At 44.6% G+C, this 18769-nt stretch overlaps 1 protein-coding gene across 4 annotated transcripts in view; it reads right to left on the bottom strand.

Annotated features, from left to right (window-relative positions):
• Positions 1 to 1369: 1369 nt before the first annotated feature.
• The window catches only part of LOC118091276 (guanine nucleotide-binding protein G(t) subunit alpha-3), a 55442-nt gene continuing 38042 nt past the window's right edge, over positions 1370 to 18769 (bottom strand). For all 4 annotated transcript variants that reach the window (XM_088676726.1, XM_088676725.1, XM_088676724.1 and 1 more), the window contains 7 exons: positions 11535 to 11577; positions 10601 to 10742; positions 7964 to 8121; positions 6541 to 6669; positions 4385 to 4514; positions 4006 to 4159; positions 1370 to 3005 (listed from right to left, as the gene is read on the bottom strand). In XM_088676726.1, the coding sequence (XP_088532852.1) occupies positions 2815 to 3005; positions 4006 to 4159; positions 4385 to 4514; positions 6541 to 6669; positions 7964 to 8121; positions 10601 to 10742; positions 11535 to 11539 (909 nt within the window). In that variant the 5' untranslated portion in view covers positions 11540 to 11577 and the 3' untranslated portion in view covers positions 1370 to 2814. The remainder of the gene's footprint in view (positions 3006 to 4005; positions 4160 to 4384; positions 4515 to 6540; positions 6670 to 7963; positions 8122 to 10600; positions 10743 to 11534; positions 11578 to 18769) is intronic.

The raw sequence follows: 18769 nt of genomic DNA, 5'->3' as shown, positions 1-18769 counted from the left end.
TGCTGATGGGATTGATTCCTTCTCAGAAGGGACATGTCTTTCCTCCTCCCTCCCCTGGCTGGAGGTGGCTTCTGTATGTGGAAGAAGAGCAGAAGTTCATCCCATAGAGCCTCTCCAGGGCAAACTGACAATATGAACTATTTTCTACCAGCCTGGAGGACATGAGGAGTGTTATGCTATCACCTCTGTCACAGACATTAGAGTCCCCTCAATGCATCCATGGGCTAAATGACCAGTCACAATGGTCCACCTCTCAGAGATGGAGAGATCTGATTGGTTTTTTGAAACTCTCTTGGGGATTTTTCTGTTAATGCTGAAGGCTGCTCTGTAGGTGGTCTGGTCCTCCTTGAGAGCCAAAGGCTAGCATGGACCATACATGCAGTTGCCGTGCAATATGTTGCTGTGCAACATTGTGTTCTACAGGTTGCCATCTATATCCATTGCTGCCTCAATCTATATGAAGCTGCTGCAAGAGATACGCTGAAGTTTTGGAGTGAGCCTTCATTCCCTTGCTGATGACAACCAGTTCTGTCCTTTTGGGTCTCCATAGCTCCGTCCTGAACTTGTATATGGCAGGGCCAGGAAACCTGTGGCCTTCTTGATGTTTGCTGGACTACAGTTTCTGTTGGCTTCAGCCACCATGGCCATGGGAGTTGTACCCCAACAATAGGTTGTGGGCCACGTATTTCCCTATCTCTGGTGTTGTTACTAGTAGACTGGATGGGAACAAACAGCCTTGAGTTCAATCTAGACAAGAATTATGGTAATTCTAGGATCCTTAGACTTGGGAAGAAAAGACGTCATGGATCAAAATTATCTCTCCTATGGTGCACCATGTGATCCGGGTTTTGCTGTGGTATCTAGAAGGCTGGGTGGCAGCAGTAGCTCCAAGTGTCTTTTGCCAATTATACATCCATAGCTGCCAAGTTATCCCTTTTTAAGGGATTTTCCCTAATTCTGAATAGGCTTCCTCGCGAGAAAAGGGAAAACTTGGCAGCTATGTATACATCATCTTACATCTTCAACCTTTACTACAAGACGAGGACCTGGCCACTGTTGCCCATGCATCTGTAACCTCAATAATAGACTACTGTAATATATGTTATGTCAGGCTGTCCTTTAAGTGTGGTCAGAAATTGCAAGAAGTGGAAGAATGAAACAATCTGTCTCTTGATGTGAATCAACAGCTGTGAATCAATCAGATCTATTTTCAAGTCATGTTGACTTCCTATGAGCTTCGGCACTCAATTTAACTTTTTGAAGCCTTAAACCACCCTAATACTTGCACAGCTTAGTGCTGACTTCTCCCTGTTTGTTTCAGATTCAGCCAATGAACTAGTCTAAGTTCAGCAAAAGCAGGAAGCACAACTTTATCTATCATGTTCCCTGTTTTATTATCCTCTCGGTCCCGCTCTGGCATTACAGAGTTTCTGTAGGCAAATTAAAACCTACTTATCCAAACAAGCTTTTGGTGATATAGCAACATTTGCATACATTTTATAGACAAAAACTGCTTTGGTTTTCTATTAAGAGAGATCATGCTATGAAATTTAACCCAACAGATAGACAAAGGTGTCAGAAGACTTGCCGCTTAAGACTTTTTTTGGGGGGGTGGGGTGGGGGATAGAAGACAGCAGCCTCTTATCCAGAGGATGATATCACAAGCAGTAAGAATTCCTTTTATTTATCATTTTTCTATTAATCCCACTGATGTGATAGCAAGGGCATTTTTATTTCAGCATCTGCAAGGAAAAAAATTAGGACATGATCCAGTCAACATGATCCAATGGATTTCACCAGGAAAGTTAAGTACGGGCTTCATTATCTTCCACTGTGATCAACTGAACTTAGCAGTGCTTAACTTTGGCAGAATTGTGTTCGTAATATATCATTATCATGAAGCTTGTAGCACCAGTTAATCAACACCCATGAAGCAATGCCAATTACAACTCTGTGTCAAGAAAGAGATTTCTGGCACTGTAAGCAAATTTGCCAATGGAAACATTTAGAATTGGGTGTGTTATACCACCATCTTATTTCAGATTGCAGTAGGGTACAGGCAAACAAAAATTCTCAGTAAGATCAAAAGAATTTTGGAAGATTAAATTAGAAGGGAGGGAGAACATTGTGCCTGCAATGAAGTTACCCTACCCGATTTGGCTGAATTAAATTGTGGCGTGACACAAACATTTTAGCAAGTCAAAAAGGACTAGCATTTAGAGTATTGTGTCTCCTTCTCTCTTTTTGCTTTTGCAGTTTAAACCAATGCATGTTTACTTTGAAGTAGGGATGGAGGAAAAAAGTTCTAGCTCACATATTTAAGCAAATCAACCTACCTTCCAAATTAATCCATGGATCAGAATGTAAATATCCTTCAGATTTCCCAGTTCTCTGAGTTTTGCTAGGTCAGCTGAAAAAACACCAAAATGCTCAAGGAGCATATTTTGGGATTATACTGTATGTGATTAGAAAGGTGTGCATTGAGATAGATGATGTATTTAAATATGTATCTTGTGATAATATACATGTTCAAATACATATTTATGAACTTTCAATTTTTTTAAAAAAAGTCACATTTTTTAAAGAAATGGGATAAAAGAGACTTATGAACACAGAGATGGGGAACTGACACAAACTAGTAGCAGACTGATCCATCCATCCCTACTCAAAAGTAAGCCCTAGAGGTTGCAATGAAAGCCTACTTTCAGGAATGTATGTGAAAGATGGCATCCTTAAACAGAAACATCCTACAAATGAAAGAGAGAGACCACAGGGAAGAGAAACAGCAGGATGACGGTGGCTCAGGGTGAAGAGCTAAAAGAGCCCACAGTCCTTCAGGTTCTCTTTGATGATTATATCTGTCACAGCATCAAACACAAACTTAACATTCTGCGTATCGGTGGCACAGGTCATGTGGGAGTAGATCTCCTTGTCCTCTTTTCTTAAATTCAGATCTAGGAATTGGTTCTTGATGTAATTTCCTGCATCTTCAAATGTGTTTGATCCTAGTCAGAGGAAGACAGAAGGAACTGTCAACAAAATACCATACTAATTAATTTGTTAAAAATAGCCCTTGGAACACAGTCTGTCAAGCTCAGCCTCCACTGACCTCTGACCTCCTCCCCAAACAAAAAGTATGGCATGCACGAAATCTTCAGTGCACATGTAAATGGCTCTACAATTCTCATTTACTGCATGCAAGGAACCCCTTTTTCATTCATATAGAAAAGTAATAAACCACGAGTAAGATTTAAAAAATTATTTCCCTTTCCCAAAACTATCTCTTTGCATTCTGTTAATCGTTATCCTTATGGGAGCCATGAAAATGCACTACCATGTCCAGAGATGGACCACACAGCTGGACTCACTAAGCTGGACACAGCCTAGTCTTTTATGGTGGTCTGTGGTCTAAACCACTGAGCCTAGGGCTTGCCGGTCAGAAGCTTGGCAGTTCAAATCCCGGCGATGGGGTGAGCTCCTATTGCTTGGTCCCAGCTCCTGCCCGCCTAGCAGTTCGAAAGCACGTCAAGTGCAAGTAGATAAATAGGTACCACTCCGGCAGGAAGGTAAATGGCGTTTTTGTGCACTGCTCTGGTTTTGCCAGAAGCAGCTTAGTCACGCTGTCCACATGACCTGGAAAAACTGTCTGCGGACAAATGTTGGCTCCCTCGGCCAGTAAAGCAAGATGAGCGCCACAACCCCAGAGTCGTCTGCAACTGGACTTAACTGTCAGGGGACCTTTACCTTTACAAAGGGCTTAAGAAAGCGGTCTCAAGAAGAGCTAAGAACATGTATCTCTGCTGGTACCAAGTAATGCTGCCTTAATTCAGCGGTGGGAAATCATTTCAATCCGGGGACTATGTTCCTCATGAGCAATCTTCGGAAACCAAAGAAGTGGGATGTTTTAAGCCAGCTGGACTACCCTCATCCCTGATTCTTGCCCCTGCTGGCTGGGGGCCGATGAGAGTTCAACAACATCTGGAGGGCCACAGGTTCTAAACTTACCATCATATTCTGGAAAGCAGACACTGAGATGAACTTTCAATATTTTGTCTTGGAAGAGATCCTTCTTATTTAGGAAGAGCACAATAGAAGTGGTTGCAAAGTACTTGTGGTTACAGATGCTGTTGAACAGGTGGAGACTCTCGTGCATTCGGTTCTGTAAAAGGCGGGAAAATGTGGCTATTAAGTCCCATTAGCTGGTGACGTGCAAAGTCCAATGTTCTTTTTAATCAAAGAAATAGGAATTCAGTGGGTTAGGGTTCTCAGAGCAGGGAATGTGAATAATGTTCTTAAGGGACCATGCAAGGTTACCTTAAATGCTTTCCACAAATTGCAACTCCCGTGCCCCCCCCTGCCCCCCACATTTGCTGTTCTGACTCACCACTTCTTCATCTTCCACCAGGACCATGTCATAAGCACTTAAAGCTGCACAGAATATTATGCAAGTAACTCCTTCAAAGCAATGAATCCACTTTTTCCTCTCAGATCGTTGTCCTCCCACATCAAACATCCTAGGAAATGAAGCAAAAGATAAACATGTACACCCATTCACTGCATCTCTGACACTGGTTATGTTGGGCATTGGGGGGGGGGGAATGTCAGGATTATTTCACCACTACAAGTCTCGGAGATTGGCTGTGTGGTGTCTGCATGAGAAGTACTGTATACACAGTGAGCCAAGAAAGCCTTCTATCTCCAATATGGGGCTCCTGATCACAAATCATATATGTGACGTGCTATGGAAGCTCAAACGTGGAGCTTGTGTCAAACCAATCCATGCCTTTTGCATGGCAGTTTGTTGTTTCTTTGCTATTTGCTTGCCTAGTTTTGTAAATAGCATGCAAAGCATTTCGCAAATATTTATTTGCTTCCACCTCCAACAAGAACCACTTTTCAAATATTAGCATTGGAAATGATATGTTCTGCCTGAAATCCGACATGCCTCTCACACAGCGTGATGGATGCAGCAGGCAAAACAGTTTGCTCCATGGAGCTTACCAGGCAAAAATCAGAGGGGATGGGAGGGAGTGGATTTGCACATGACACCAGGCCACATGTGTACATAAACAGTTGCAAGTTATGGACAAGTACAGAGGTAAGATAGGGACAAAGTGGGAAGAAATCAGCTAGGTGCAAGGGTACGGCAGGCAGCAGGAAGCCTGCAGTTCCAATACTGGTTTGAGTTTCTCCTGAGCACAGGCTTTTAAATTGTTCCCTTCCACAAATAAGCTGAGACTGCTCTGCATGTGAGCTGTTTATGTGCAGCATCTTAGTTCATGAATTGCGCAGTTTCCTCCATGTTACATCAAATCCTACCAGCTAAATCCTCCAGCAGTTTGGAGAAAAGCCACCTATCTAGCATGTTGAACTGATCCACGTGACTGGCCCGATGTAAATTAATCTGCGCAGCTCATCCATAATATGTAAAGCAGCTGAGAAGAGAACAGCCGAATATTCAGAGACTTTCCGAATTCAGTAGCCCATGTGCAGCAACCCACAATTTTAATTCTATTACCGTATATTCCGGCGTATAAGACGGCTTCTGAACCCAGGAAAATCTTTTCAAAAGTTGGGGGGCCGTCTTATACACCGGGTACAAGAATCTGCAGTCGCCGCATATGGTGGGGGGGAGCTCAGAAACGGCTGTGGCTGCATCCCCGCCGTATGCAGCGACCGTATGAACACGAAGAAGTGCTCAGGAGAGGGCTGCTCCCCACCAGGGCTTCGCGACCCGCATCAGCATAGAGATACAGTTTTGTGTATTTCATTGGTGTCAAGCTGCCGACTCTTCTCTGTCAGCGCATAGCGAAGGGATCTCTCTCTCTCTCTCTCTCTCTCTCTCTCTCTCTCTCTCTCTCTCTTTCACTGCTCTGCTCAGCGTCTTTCGCTGGCTGTGCGAACCCCGATGTCTCTGCCTCTCTATCTCTCTCCTCTCTATGGCTTCTATTCCCCTTTCACTCGCTCAGCCAGCCTCGATGTCTCTGCCTCTGCCTCTGCCTCTCTCTCTCTCTCCTTCCTCTCTATGGCTTCTTTTCCCCTCTCAATAACTAAACAAACCAACCAACCAACCAACCAACCAACCAACCACCATTTCCCCAGCTGCAGACTTGAGTGCTGGAGAAGACAGCCTCCCCTCCCCTCCCTGCCAAAAAAGGGCTAGAGTATATCCCAAATTCTATATTTTAACTTGAAAATTAGGGGGTCGTCTTATATGCGGTACTATTTTTTTCCTGCCAACATCATGGAAGCTGACTGTGTACAGCTGCAAAGTTTCCACAGGTAGAATCGAAAGAGAGCTCTTATAAAACGAATACAGCTGGGAAAATTGCAAGATTTCCTGGTAGAACATTGGATTTGGGGAGGCTCAGATTGCTGGCTGTGACCATAGCCATACCAAAGTCTCCTACTGCCCTTTAAGCTGCTCAAAATGTCAGAAATTCAGCAGCCTGAATCAGGTAGACTGCTTTGGCCTCTACTCTCAAACCACATGCATATCTATCATACTTAGGAAGAAACACAGAAGAACAGCTTTCATACCTAAAGTGCAAATCTTTGAATGAAAACTGTGTCTCAATAATTCCTGTTGTCTTTACTCGTGAGCGAAGGACATCTTGCTCGTTTGGGACGTAGCCAGGAGCTGTTATCCTCTCCAGATCATTGAGATAGCTACAGAAAGAGAGAGAGAGAGAGAGAGAGAGAGATAAAGTATTGCAGGCTCCATCTTTCTGCAAGGTGGAAACAGGGACACTCTTGTGCACGAGAAGGTGAGGCTGGGGCAGCATCTGTAAGTCCAGTGCCATGGCCTGGGGAATAAGGGTAGGCCAATACTGTTGAATAGTGGGTTGACATAGCAGACGACACAGCTATTTCTCCAAAGCAGAACAGCTCAGCCGGCCTCCTTTTATCGGCAGCCGGCTGGCAATAATGTGACATTGTAACACAACAACAACCCAGGGTTTCCCGCCTAAACTAACTGACGAGGACCCGAGTGGAAACTGTATACAGTATCCCCCTGCTGGCCCAATACATAACACCTAAAATCTAGCCATAAATAGGGCACAAGCAGAAAGAAGAAGCCAAATCTGTATCCAAGTGGATGGTTCTACGTGACAAAAGTTTTGGGGAAAGTCACATATAGAAAATACACATTCATGCCAGGGCTGTGTAATAGTCCCAGGATCCAACTTGCATCTGTGCATTAAAAAAAAATAATCCCATCTGTTTCTGAGTTACTGGCCCCATCTGCACTCTCCATTTAAAACAGTGCCATACCACTGTAAATGGTGATAGCTTCCCCCAAAGCATCCTGGGAAATGTGGTTTGTTAATGGTGCTGAGAGTTGTTAGGAAACTTCTATTCCTATCAGAGCTACAGCTCCCAGAAAGGTTTAACAATCAGTTGCAAAGTCATGTCAAAACATTTTTTTTACTGCTCTTTTATCCTTTGTTTTACATATCCCTTCTCACATTGCCTCCAGTTGCGGACGACTCTGGGGTTGCTGCACTCATCTTGCGTTATAGGCCGAGGGAGCTGGTGTACAGCTTCTGGCTCATGTGGCCAGCATGACTAAGCCACCTCTGGCAAACCAGAGCAGCACATGGAAACACCGTTTACCTTCCCTATTTATCTACTTGCATTTGACATGCTTAGAACTGCTAGGTTGGCAGGAACTGGGACCGAGCAATGGGAGCTCATCCCGTCGTGGGGATTCGAACCACCGACCTTCTGATCGGCAAGCCCTAGGCTCTGTGGTTTAGACCACAGTGCCACCCGTGTCCCCTAATAGCATCATAACAATAGCTTAATAGCATAAATACAGAGCCAGCACCCTGAAGGCAGAATCAATTATGTAACTTCTAAGCATATTATTGTGTGACACACACACACACACACACACACACACACACACACACACACACGGTTTAGGATTACAGAATTCAGTTGCAAACTGGCCCCTTACTAGGCAGCTGAGTCATTCAGTTGGTACTCTGATGCTCTTTCAAAGCAGGCCTGAATCCCTGAATCCTTCCACAAACGTTTGATGATCCCAGCCAGTTCAGAAGACATGGTGCCATCTTCCATGGAATCTGCAATTGCCAAAAGCTGCCTTTCATCTTCCTGAAACGAGATTTCTGTGAATCAGGCTTGACCATTGGGGCTGATACTTTATTTTTTAAGTAATGAAAAATGATCTACCATATTATGAATATGGGGAGGTAGGGAGAGGGAAGCAGGAAGCAAAAGGGTAGGGAGAAAAGTTAAATATCCAACACACTTATCAGGTTCTTCATTGGGGAATTTCAAATGCAGAAGTTTATTTTTTGCTTCTGTTCTCTTTAGAGATACTGTAATAAGATATTATTTTGGTTTTGTTCCTGTTCAGGGACACAGCACTACCTCTAGCTTATGTTGGTCTCAGAAGAGCAGCAGGGAGGATAAATAAGGTGTCACAGAAAAACAGTGGTCTATATATGGCTCTGGGCCATAGCCCACCCTGGTGCCTATCTTGGCATACATGAAATTACAAGAACATAAGGGCCCAGCTGGATCGTGCCAAAGGTCCATTTAGTTGCGTGTCGAGGTACCAAAACTTCCCACCAAATAACTCACACTTCACACATAATTTAAGTTTAGGTTTTTGGCATTAATTTTGGCCACAACTTTATTTCAATACAACTGATGTGAGTGGTTGCTTAGGCATTGGTTCCCATGCCATCTGTTCCCCACCTGGGACAGATCTGACTCTCCTAGCGGACTGGGGGGGGCAGGATAGGTAAGCACCCTCTGAGAGAGGCAGGGGCAGGGCCACCAAGCCCTTGACCTCTCCCCCAGATGTTCCCCGAGGCTCATGCGCCATCCTAGCCCCTACCGGGGGTACGGACAAACATGTGGAGCCCCAGGATTCCTTTAACAGAATACCCCTAAAGGCAGCAGCAATTTTGAGGGGCAGGCCCAGCCAAATCCGTACCCCTCCACCATCCAATTGGAACCAATGCCTAACAAGTTGTGACATTTTGCTATGTAGTAGGCAAAAACCACAAGGCACTAGCCAATCAGCCAAGTGGCAAAATTCCTACTAGGCGCCCGCATCAATACGGATGACCCCATGACACGCACAGCAAAGTCATGCGCAAACAAACCCCTAAATATAGGGAGGGCGGGTGGGAGGGAGATCCGTTGCAAGCACCAAAAGCGCAAGCGCAAACTGCTTGCCCAGTACTTAAAGGCTGTGGCTGTCCATCAAACAATTGCAACATAACATTCTCCCCAGCAAACAATACCCTCAGTGGACATCCCTCAGTGGACATCCCCAGCAAACAATACCCTCAGTGGACATCCAAACTGACCCGCCCAACAAACCAGGGAACGTCTTGTTAACTCTTCCGCAACCCATGCTCTCAAAGGGAGAACCTGCTTTCCGCATCCTGTTCTCACAGCAGCCAACCAGATGCCCATAGGGAGCCTGCAAGCGGGACCAAAGTACAACAGCATTCTCCCCACTTGTGATTCAAGGCAGCTGGTGTTCAGAGAAGGCAGAGTATAGTCATCAGGCCTAGGAGTCACTGATAGTCCAGACCTCCTTGGATTTGTCTAATTCTCTTTTAAAGCCATCCAAGCTGGTGGCCAAGACAACACCTTGTCAGCCTTATTCGTGACTGCTGTGAACCTCTGTTCCTCAGTTGTTTTGAAGAAAGGAGGGAGGTCATGGCAATTACCTGGTTTGCTTAATGTCACCCTTAACCAGGCATCCCCAAACTTCGCCCCCCCCAGATGTTTTGGACTACAATTCCCATCATCCCTGACCACTGGTCCTGTTAGCTAGGGATCATGGGAGTTGTAGGCCAAAACATCTGGAGGGCCGCAGTTTGGGGATGCCTGCCCTTAACAGTTCTGCGTCTCAATCTATGAGGTCACCCAAAGTACTCTGTCACCTTGTGACGGCAAGCGACAATACTTTCTTAGCATTTTTTTTTGTACAGCTCTGACTCATTATCTGAATGGCTTATGGGCCTTTCAAATTAAACTGACAGCCATAGCCCAATGTGAATAATTGAAATTATGTTCAAAACAGTGTTAAAAAGGATAAAGAAATCTCTCGCTGATGTCTCACCTCTGCTACAATAATATGAGGTCTGTTTAAAGCCACAACTTCTTCACATTTCCATTTGAAGGAGTTGGGTCATGCCTGCCCATGTCTAACGCTAACCCTTGTATATTGCATAAGAGTAAAAGGCATAGCTGCCAAGTTTTCCCTTTTCTCGCGAGGAAGCCTATTCAGCATAAGGGAAAATCATAAGGGCAGCTATGGTAAAAGGTCTGCATAAGAACTATGAGATCCATATGAGAATTAAGGGTTTTTCAGAGCAATGATCACTTGGTGACCCTGAGGCAGTTACTGTCTGGGCAGAAAGTCCCAAGCAAGCTTGTGAATGGGAGAATGTGCTTGATTGGCTGGATGAGGGCCAATAAACTGAAACTGAACTTATTCAACAGAATGGCAGCTGCACTTCCCAGAGGTGAACTGAATTATGGTACTGTTGTGAAAGACCAGAAAAGAAAAGAAAAGAATACTAGTTAAGAGAGACATCATACTCACTTTGCTTTCTGAGTTCCCATATTCAATTCCTAATGTGGACATTGCCTTGACAATAGCCAGAATGGATTGTAGCATATTGCTGTAAACCACAGATCTATACTCTCTGCATTCCTGTTCTGTATAGCCATCTTTATGGATGATCCTAGGAAGCAAAGAAGACGGCAAATCTCACAATAATCTAAAATAAGAAGAGGGCGAGAGAGCAGGATTCTAAGATCTGGAACTGGGAAGAGACTGCCAGTCATAGACATGGCTGCATGATCTGATTTGAATGTCCCATTATCCAAGGAATAGCCTTCCAGATGTTGTTGGCCTACAAATCTCACCATCTCCAACCATTGGTCATGCTGGCTGTGGCAGGTGCAAGTTGCATTCAATCAACGTCTGGAGGGCACCGCATGGGCTACCCCTGCTTTAATGAGAGCAAGCATTACTATGTTCAGATGTGAACTAATATGCCATTGAACACATCGGAAAGTCCTGCCAATGTAAGAAAAATGCATATTTGTTTTTGTTGATTGAGCAGTGAATTTCACATTGAGCAGTGAATATGACTTTCAATGGCAGAAAAATAACTGCAAAGCTTTTAGGAAAGGGTGTGTGTGTGTGTGTGTGTGTGTGTGTGTGTGTGTGTGTGTGTGTTTGGTGTCTCTCCCCTCCACCCTAATACCTATTTTAGCTGCTCCTGTCTTTAAACTGGTATCCTTGGCTTCAGATAGAAGAAGTCAAGCACATATTGATATATTGGGCAAAACATCAGGTTAGTGAATGACGTATAAAGGATTGCTACTTTGCATCCTCATGTACAATATCTGTTAGGATTAGATTGTCAAGCTTGATTTGTTTGATAGCTCCCCCACCTCACGCCCTTTGGCACTGTGCTTCATGTAGCACTTTGTGCTACCCAATGTGACATGAATATTGATGCACCTACTTCATTTGTTTCACAATAGTGCTCTTCCCTGATTCTCCAGCTCCTGCAGACAAAGAACATGCACATATTGGTCACATTTAATGTTGCTAAAAAGGAGCCAAGTGGGAAAACGAGACAAAGAAAGTAAGTGATGAAGGGAAAAAAGCACATAAAAATATGCAAAAGTAGTGGGTTTATTTGCTTGTTTTTTTTTTTAAAAAATCAATTCTACTTGGAAAAGAGGCGTTCTATTTCACCAGCACATGTCGGTCCAACAAAAGTATGCGTGTGTGTCCCTCAAGCAGTGCATGTGCTTTAGCCAAATGGGCAATTTGCACTAGAATCATAGAGTTGGAAGAGACCACAAGGGCCATCCAGTCCAACTCCCTGCCAAGCAGGAAACACCATCAAAGCATCCTTGACATATGGCTGTCAAGCCTCTGCTTAAAGACCTCCAAAGAAGGAGACTCCACCACACTTCTTGGCAGCAAATTCCACTGTCGAACAGCTCTTACTGTCAGGAAGTTCTTCCTAATGTTTAGGTGGAATCTTCTTTCTTGTAGTTTGAATCCATTGCTCCGTGTCCCCTTCTCTAGAGCAGCAGAAAACAACCTTTCTCCCTCCTCTATATGGCATCCTTTTATATATTTGAACATGGCTATCATATCACCCCTTAACCTTCTCTTCTCCAGGCTAAACATAGCCAGCTCCCTAAGCCGTTCCTCATAAGGCATTGTTTCCAGGCCTTTGACCATTTTGGTTGCCCTCCTCTGGACATGTTCCAGCTTGTCAGTATCCTTCTTGAACTGTGGTGCCCAGAACTGGACACAGTACTCCAGGTGAGGTCTGACCAGAGCAGAATACAGTGGTACTATTACTTCCCTAGATCTAGATGCTATACTATTGATGCAGCCCAGAATTGCATTGGCTTTTTAAGCTGCTGCATCACTAGCCATGGTTTGGGAACATTGTTTATGGACCAGGGTATTTAGCAAACCCTAGAGGAGTATGGGTTGCCTCTAGAAAAGTGTATACCGTACTAATTTGTAGCTACAACACATTGAGCTACTCCAGACAGAAATACTCAGTTTATGGAAGCCAATGTGAGCATATCAAGCTCTGATAAGCATCAAATAAAAGTGTTTGTTTTTACAGGGCGAATGTGCAGACCTGTTGGACCAGAAATCTAAGCGTCTTTATTTTACTACTCCCAGGATTTCTTCTGATATGACTGTGGGGGTGGATGTAGATAAGGATCAAATACAAAGGCTTTCACTGCACTTTCAGACCCATGCCCCCCCCCAAACACATTTTAATATTAGTTCTTTTAAATATATACATATATCAGTTGCAGTAGCTGAAAAGACAGCCACAAGCAGTCAAAACATAGAACGATTGCGCAGAGAAACCATTACAAGAGCAGTTTTATGGAGCTAAGGAATCAAAAAGCACGGCGACGATTTCTCATTTTGTTCAACCTAAATTGTTACATATTATGAGCCAGAGATCTCAGATAATCACATCTAAACATTTTTCACCATAGACTCCCCAAGTCTTTAGACATATGTGGCAATCCAGGTTTAAGGATTTTAGTTTAAGTACAGATTTCTTATAAATCTGACAATGCTACATCTTGAGCACAATTTTATTTAGCACATGTATTAAGAGATCTCTTGACCTACCTCACAGAACTGCAGTGGAAAAGAGGAAATTCCTTCTATTCTAGTTGAGGAATGTCAGGGTAGTCCGAAAAATGCCCTCCAGATATTGATGAACTTCAAGCCCCATCAGCTCCAACCAGGATGGCCAATGGTGAGGCAAGATGGGAGTTGTAGTCCAACAACATCTGGAGGGTACCATGATAGTAGCTTTCAGTACTAAAGTACACTGCCCTATTATTTCCTGTTTAGATGGTCTCCTTGGGAGGAGACATCTCAAGTTTCAAAAGTCAGGATAAAGAGGGGCATCTTCAGCATTTGAGGAAAACTAGTTCCGCAACTTAGGGGTTGTCACAAAGAATGCCCTTTCCCAGGTCACACCCACCCAGGTTTATAGGACACAGAGGGGCTACCAGGAGGACCTCTTCTGCTGATATTAAACTGTAGGGAAGGAGATGGTCTTTCAGATATTGGGGCCTAAACTGTTTAGGGCTTTAAACGCTACCCTTAGCACCTTGAATAGGGCCCAGAAATGAATTGGCAGCCATGTAATTTTTAAATGTGGAGGCAGAGGACATCTAGGTGGAAGGCCAGTCAATCTGGAAGTTACCAGAGCATGGAATACAGCTGCCAAGTCATTTCTGTTCAAAAGGGACCACAGCTGGCAAACCAACCAGAGCTGGAAAAAGGCACCTAAGTCTCTAGGGACTATCCCCAAGCTATTGACCTGCTTCTTCAGGGAAGTGCAATCCTAGTCCAGAACAGGCTGCTTCCCCACCTCCTGGACTAGAAAACTAACCCATACACTTCTGTCTTTTCGGATTCCATTTCAGTTTATTGGCCCAAGTCCAGCCCATCACCACATCTTAGAAATGGTCTAACAGCTTAGCCACCTCCTTCAATTCAGATGGAACAGAGAGATTGAGCAGGGTGTCACCTGCTTATTGATGACCATTCACTCTCAATATTTCGCTGATAGCTCCCAGTTTATGGCACTCTGTAAAGCACCATGAGTGTACTCACTTATAAGCACAAACTTAGGACCCGCCTGCACATACATGTACTCTATGGGTTGTTAGTCATGACGAAATTAAGTCCATTGATTTCATTGGGTCTACTCTGAGTATGAGTTAGTCAGATACAACCCAGTGTTTCACCACTTATTAATTTATGGCAGAAATGCCTCCACCGGAAATGGCTGGATGAGATGTGATATGGGAATTCTGTAGGTGGTGATCATCCAAGCTGCTGCTTTCAAACATAGCAAGGCTCCCACAGCAAGCCATTACTCAAGGACTGCAGCATGTATAATAAAAAAATTCCTTCAGTAGCACCTTAAAGACCAACACTTCTTCAGAACACGAAAGCTCATACCAAAATAAAAACTTAGTTGGTCTTTAAGGTGCTACTGAAGGATTTTTTTTATTTTGCTTCGACTCAGACCAACACGGCTACCTACCTGTAACTAGAACTATGCAGCATGTATATGAGACCTCACTCTTAGTGGAACGAATCCAGCCTCAGGAGCCACTTAGTTTAAAGTTGTAGGGAAAGGAGATTGGGGTGGGTGACCTCCAAAACGTTTTCAGCCCTGCATCCTCATTAGTTAGAATGGAAAAGTCTCAAAAAATATTGTTGAAAACAGACTTCAGCAAGTGAGTAACAGTCAACTGTGAGTGACGAAGGGACAAATGATCGATGTTACAAAAATGGATATAACAAAGAAACGGTATTTTTTTCTTTCTAAATGAAAAACCTTTTGGAGGCTGAGATTTTTGAGCTGGGGGGAAGTCAGGTGATGCTTAACCCTTTCCCTGCCAGCCCATTCACCTCGCCAGCTTTATTTCCTTGCCAAGAGTTCCAGGCATCTGTTTACAGGAGCTGAGGGGTGAAAGGGAGGCACTGAGTAGAAAAATGGCTTCACTCCAAAGATGAGGCTGCTGAGGTTACTTTTTATTGAAAAGCCTTTAAATAAAGTATTAAAAGCGTTTATTTAAAAGGCTGAGCTTTGCGATATGAATTTGCGTGTAATATGTAGCTTGCCCTAACTCAAGCAAATGAATCGTGACAAATGACCAAATATATGGAAAGTGGTCCCTAAAACCCACGATGTAAGAGAGAGAGAGAGAAACACAAGCAGCAGGTTCCATGTTTATGCAAAGTTTCTGCCTGCCAAGTTCATATAAATAATGACAACTTTGTCAACGAAAGCTTTTGCATCTGGGATTTGCAAATTCAGAATGGCTCCCTGCTATTTTCCAAATGCATTTCTGAATCAACCCAAATGCCATTAGGCGCAATGTTATTACTGTGGAGCAGAAAGAGCACATGAGCATCATATACATGCAAAGTACAGGGAAGGCTGAAGAATCACAGTAAAAATAATAAGCAAATGAAGCCCTTTCCTGGGCCTCTGAATGGCAACGCTAAACTACAGAAAGTCTTACGTTGGTAATTCCCAGGTTGTGTGTCGAAGCTCTTGAATGTACTATGAGATTGCGTGCACAGGTGATGAGCCCCAAAGTGCATCTAATGCAGCAATAAAGGGCACACTGACACTTGTTTTGGTTCAAATCAGGCTACAGTTTTAACAGTTACAGATGGAGGTTTGATTGGCTTAGGCACTGGGTATCTCCTCTATCATCCAGCCCACCTGCCAGAAGATTTCTTGGGGTCGATCCTGGGATGAGCTTAGCCTATGACACACATCGAGTAGGTGCAACCTCGACTGGATCACCTCGCTAGCGAATGCTACGGCCCTCAGCTCGCGCCTGGGCATTTGAACAGAAGTGCCTCCCCTAGGATTCCTTTAGCAAGATATCTTACAGCCCGGAGGGGTGGCAGAGGCATACAAGCTCCGCTCCTTCCTTGGCTAAGGATAATAGGCTACCCAATGCCTACCCTGCCAAAGTTGTGACAAAGAGGGAAGGGTGTGGGTGGGAGATCACAGGACAACTGTGGCACTGAGGAAAGGAGGCAGGCTGAATTTAGGCCAAATTGAAGTTGAATTTAAGCGGACCTGAGTGAAGACTCTGACTCTGGACCAATCAGGTCCACTCCCCAGAAGCCCATCTGCAGGCCTGCCTATGATTGGACAAATTCAGGCAGGCAAAAAAAAAAATTGAATTCCCAATGGCCAATAGGAGCGGACATGACATCTCCTGCCAGTTGCCGGGTACCATCTGCAGTGCAGAACAGGAAATAAATTAAATAATAATAATAATAATAATAATAATAATAATAATAATACTTCCCATCAGATGTCAAAGAAAAAAAACAGCTACCAGATTTTTAGAAGACATTTAGGGAGGCTTTTAATGTTTAATAGATTATTTTATTTCATTTTTCTGTTGTAAGCCGCCCAGAGTGGCTGGGGAAACCCAGCCAGATGGGCTGGGTATAAATAATGAATTTATTATTATTATTATTATTATTATTATTATTATTATTATTCAGATGTCTTCTGAAAGTATGGTAGTTGTTATTCTCTTTGACATCTGATGGGAGGGTGTTCCACAGGGCGGGTGCCACTACCGAGAAGGCCCTCTGCCTGGTTCCCTGTAGCTTTGCTTCTCGCAGTGAGGGAACCGCCAGAAGGCCCTTGGCGCTGGACCTCAGTCTCCAGGCAGAACGATGGGGGTATACTGGACCAAGGCCATTTGGGGGTTTAAAGGTCAGCACCAACACTTTGAATTGTGCTCGGAAACGTACTGGGAGCCAATGTAGGTCTTTCAGGACCGATGTTATGTGGTCTCGGCGGCCGCTCCCAGTCACCAGTCTAGCTGCCACATTCTGGATTAGTTGTAGTTTCCAGGTCACCTTCAAAGGTAGCCCCACATAGAGCGCATTGCAGTAATCCAAGCGAGAGATAACTAGAGCATTCACCACTCTGGCGAGACAGTCTGCAGGCAGGTAGGGTCTCAGCCTGCGTACCAGATGGAGCTGATAGACAGCTGCCCTGGACACAGAATTGACCTGCACCTCCATGGACAGCTGTGAGTCCAAAATGACTCCCAGGCTGTGTACCTGGTCCTTCAGGGGCACAGTTACCTCGTTCAGGACCAGGGAGTATTCCACACCTGCCCACCTCCTGTCCCCCCAAAACAGTACTTCTGTCTTGTCAGGCTTCAATCTCAATCTGTTAGCCGCCATCCATCCTTCAATCGCCTCCAGGCACTCACATAGGACCTTCACCGCCTTCACTGGTTCTGATTTGAAAGAGAGGTAGAGCTGGGTATCATCCGCATACTGATTAACACCCAGCCGAAACCCCCTGATGATCTCTCCAAGCATCTGCATGTAGATGTTAAAAAGCATGGGGGAGAGGACAGAACCCTGAAGCACCCCACAAGTGAGAGCCCAGGGGTCTGAACACTCACCCCCACTACCACTTTCTGAACACGGCCCAGGAGGAAGGAGTGGAGCCACTGTATGACAGTGCCCCCAGCTCCCAGCCCCTCTAGACAGTCCAGAAGGATGTTATGGTCGATGGTGTCAAAGGCCGCTGAGAGATCCAGCAGAACTAGGAAACAGCTCTCACCTTTGTCCCTAGTCTGCCGGAGATCATCAACCAGTGCGACCAAGGCAGTTTCAGTCCCATGATGAGGCCAGAATCCTGACTGGAAGGGATCCAAATGGTCCGCTTCTTCCAGGTGTGCTTGGAGTTGTTCAGCAACCACTCGCTCAATCACCCTGCCCAAGAATGGAAGATTTGAGACTGGGCGATAGTTGGCCATATTGGCCGCATCTAAAGATGTTTTTTTAAGAAGCGGTTTAATAACCGCCTCTTTCAGCGGGTCTGGGAAGGCTCCCTCGCACAGAGAAGCAGTCACATTCTCGCAAAGCCCATCGTAATGGAGATAAGTGGGATTCCCTGGAAATGGATTTCTACAGCATTGAAGCAATTACTGGGATGGTCGTTTCCCAGCTGGACACACAACTTACCTCAAGGCAGGAGACAACAGAGCAGTCCCTCTGATGAAGAACAGAGTGAATGATTATGCTCATGTCCATCTACTTTTTGTGCACTTCTGATGTGCCTATGCACTCCACATTTGTCAAAGCACCACAGAGGAAGGATCTTGTTACAGCCATATGTACAATCAGCTTTATTACAATTTTTAATTTTGCAGAGCTCAGTTGATGCACACATGTACATCCTTGAATTAAATTGGGAAAGTTATAAATGAGCTGAAAGAACTGAAATAAACAATGGGAAATTCTCAGTGTGCAGCTTAGTGTGGGTGAAATGTCTAGAGTGCAAGGGGAAGATTCTGGCACTCTGCCCACATTTGCCTCTGGCTCCATCCACTTTTGCCTTGGTATCTGTCCACCTTCGGGAAAGTTGCCCCCAAGGGTTCTCTATGAGAGAACGTGGCCCTCAAGGTGAAAAAGGTTCTCCACCCCTGTTTTAGCTGTAGGGATTAGAAAACAAACAAACCCCAGTTTGTAGGAGGGTTGAAAAATGATGTTCCCACCTGCAAACTGGAATGGTAGAGTCTGGATTCTACCACCTGATTCTGCTGCACCTGTCAACCAAACCTCAGGTTGTGATAAGGAAGCAGCTGTCTGTCCTGTAAAAATTAGGAAACCATAAAA

The sequence above is a fragment of the Zootoca vivipara genome, chromosome 9 (assembly GCF_965207765.1).
Source record: "Zootoca vivipara chromosome 9, rZooViv2.hap1.1, whole genome shotgun sequence".
NCBI lineage: Eukaryota > Metazoa > Chordata > Lepidosauria > Squamata > Lacertidae > Zootoca > Zootoca vivipara.
Note: the sequence above shows the minus strand (reverse complement) of the source record. Positions and strands in the feature narration are given on the sequence as shown.